Source organism: Tupaia chinensis, unplaced genomic scaffold, assembly GCF_000334495.1.
Source record: "Tupaia chinensis unplaced genomic scaffold, TupChi_1.0 Scaffold144275_1, whole genome shotgun sequence".
NCBI classification, from domain to species: Eukaryota; Metazoa; Chordata; class Mammalia; order Scandentia; family Tupaiidae; genus Tupaia; species Tupaia belangeri.
Genome location: NW_006204132.1, coordinates 18973 through 20900, shown reverse-complemented (window position 1 = coordinate 20900; position 1928 = coordinate 18973). Strand labels below are relative to the sequence as shown.

Below are 1928 nucleotides of genomic sequence, written 5' to 3'. Positions count from 1 at the left end.
AGGACAGGGTTAGACTTCTTTCTTTGCAGCTCTGTGTTGCACACATTTGAGCAGTTAGGAACTCCTCATGCGGGCAGGATAAATTCCAAAGTGGAGTTTTAAGAACCGTTCATATATCAGAGCAGTATCACTGGGCTCCCAGAACAATGCTAATTTGAGTGTAACTTTTTTCATGCCTTTGATTGCCCAGCCAAAATCAGTACTGAGGAAAGCAGAGCATGTATATGCCAGTTACACAGTCTCTTGGCCTCTTTGTACCTTAGTTCCCTCATTTGAAAAAGCTGGATGGATGGATGGATTTTAAGACATACTTTTTAGAGTTTTTAGTGGGCTTACCCCCAGCTAACCAATAAGTGTGTAATGTTTCCGTGTATAAATAGGTTTTACATGTGTTCAACTTCTATTTCACTTACACGTTATGTAAAAACTGCATTCCATGCCAGGCCTGAAAGGTTCCAAAGTTCAGTTCTGTGATTAAATTACAACCGAGATTTCTACCAAAAAAAGAAGGAAAAAAGATACAAGCCAATAAAAGAAGAAGAAGAAGAAATACAGTCTTAGAACACTAATCATTTGGCAGTGATTCTAATTTATATATGATAAAATATAACCTTGATACTTTCTCCATACACTAAAGAAATCTCATCGATATACAATATACAAGACAAGATACTGATTTATGGTTTACATGTATGTATTTACACATATGGTACATTAGATCTGAAATAGTGAATGCTCAGGAAATAGTTATGCTGAGTGATCTTTATTTCTCTAAAACAGGATTTGACAACCCCAATGCTGTTGATATTTGGGGCTGGAGGCTCTTTGTTGTAGAGATTAGTCTTACACATTGCAGGTTTTTTCACTGTATCTCGCCTCTGCCTCCTAGATGCCAGTAGCACACTCATCGCTGTGACAACCAAACGTGCTTCCAGACACTGCCAAATGTCACCTGGGTGCCAAGTCACACTAGAAGAGAACCACTGCTCCATAGTTATTCACTCTGATCTGGATAATAATTCTTACACTGATCTTTGCTAGAAATGAAAGGATTTCTTAAATAATTTTAGTAAATTTCTACTAGTAAATTTTTAATCATTTTAAATGAATAGCAAGAGTTTTAGAATTGTTTCAAACAAATTTCTAATATAACAAAGTGAAATTTGTAACTTACAAATACTGCAAAAAAGGTAGTGACTCAAATGTACGTCTTTCAATATATTGTATTTTGTTGCAGGATAAATCTCTAGGGGGAAGAAAGAGAAGGAAAATGTTGCCTTGATTAGCTATTAGATCTAATTAGCAGGAAAAATAGAGTTTAGGATTGATAATATTGAGTACATAGTTTGATTTATACTCTGAATCTTTAGAGTTGTATTTGAACTTTCCAGAGTCCCTAGCCCAAACTGTACCTCTCCTAACAGTCTCACCTTCTTGATCTTCATAAAATTAACAACCATAGATGTTGATAGGTTTTGGAGGTAATCTTCCCTGAGAGCAGAAATATTGACTAGATGACCTTTCGTAGTCTCATCAAATTCTAGATTACAAGTTCAATGGTTTTACCTCTATATATAATTTCTAATCCCACATTTATATACTTTCCCAGTTTAGTTTTCTTTTCCTAAGCCATTCAATACCAAATAAAATAAAATATGTCATTTCAGGGACCAGCAGTTAGCGTAATGGCTATGTTGCTAGACTCCAATGTAGTCGACCACGGTTCGAGTCCCGGACCCACTGGCTTAAACTCACGCTGGGCACATGTGCATACGTGCCCAAGATCCTGAGAGGAGAATGAAGGAGAAGGGATTGTGGCGTGGCCATCCCCCCTGGGGGGTGATTTCTGGCTTTCTGTCTCTCTGTTTCTCTCTGTCTTTCTGGCAAGCACACACACCCTACAGCAAAAACCTCTCAAAAAAAAAAAA

General features: G+C 37.1%; 1 protein-coding gene across 1 annotated transcript in view; it reads right to left on the bottom strand.

The window, feature by feature from the left end:
• The window catches only part of LOC102492146 (leucine-rich repeat-containing protein 37A3), a 39557-nt gene extending 38321 nt beyond the window's left edge, over positions 1-1236 (bottom strand). Inside the window, exons 1-2 of the mRNA XM_006166538.2 lie at positions 1175-1236; positions 414-494 (exon numbers count right to left, since the gene is read on the bottom strand). Of these exons, the coding sequence (XP_006166600.1) occupies positions 414-433 (20 nt within the window). The 5' untranslated portion in view covers positions 434-494; positions 1175-1236. The remainder of the gene's footprint in view (positions 1-413; positions 495-1174) is intronic.
• Between the last annotated feature and the right edge of the window lie 692 nt (positions 1237-1928).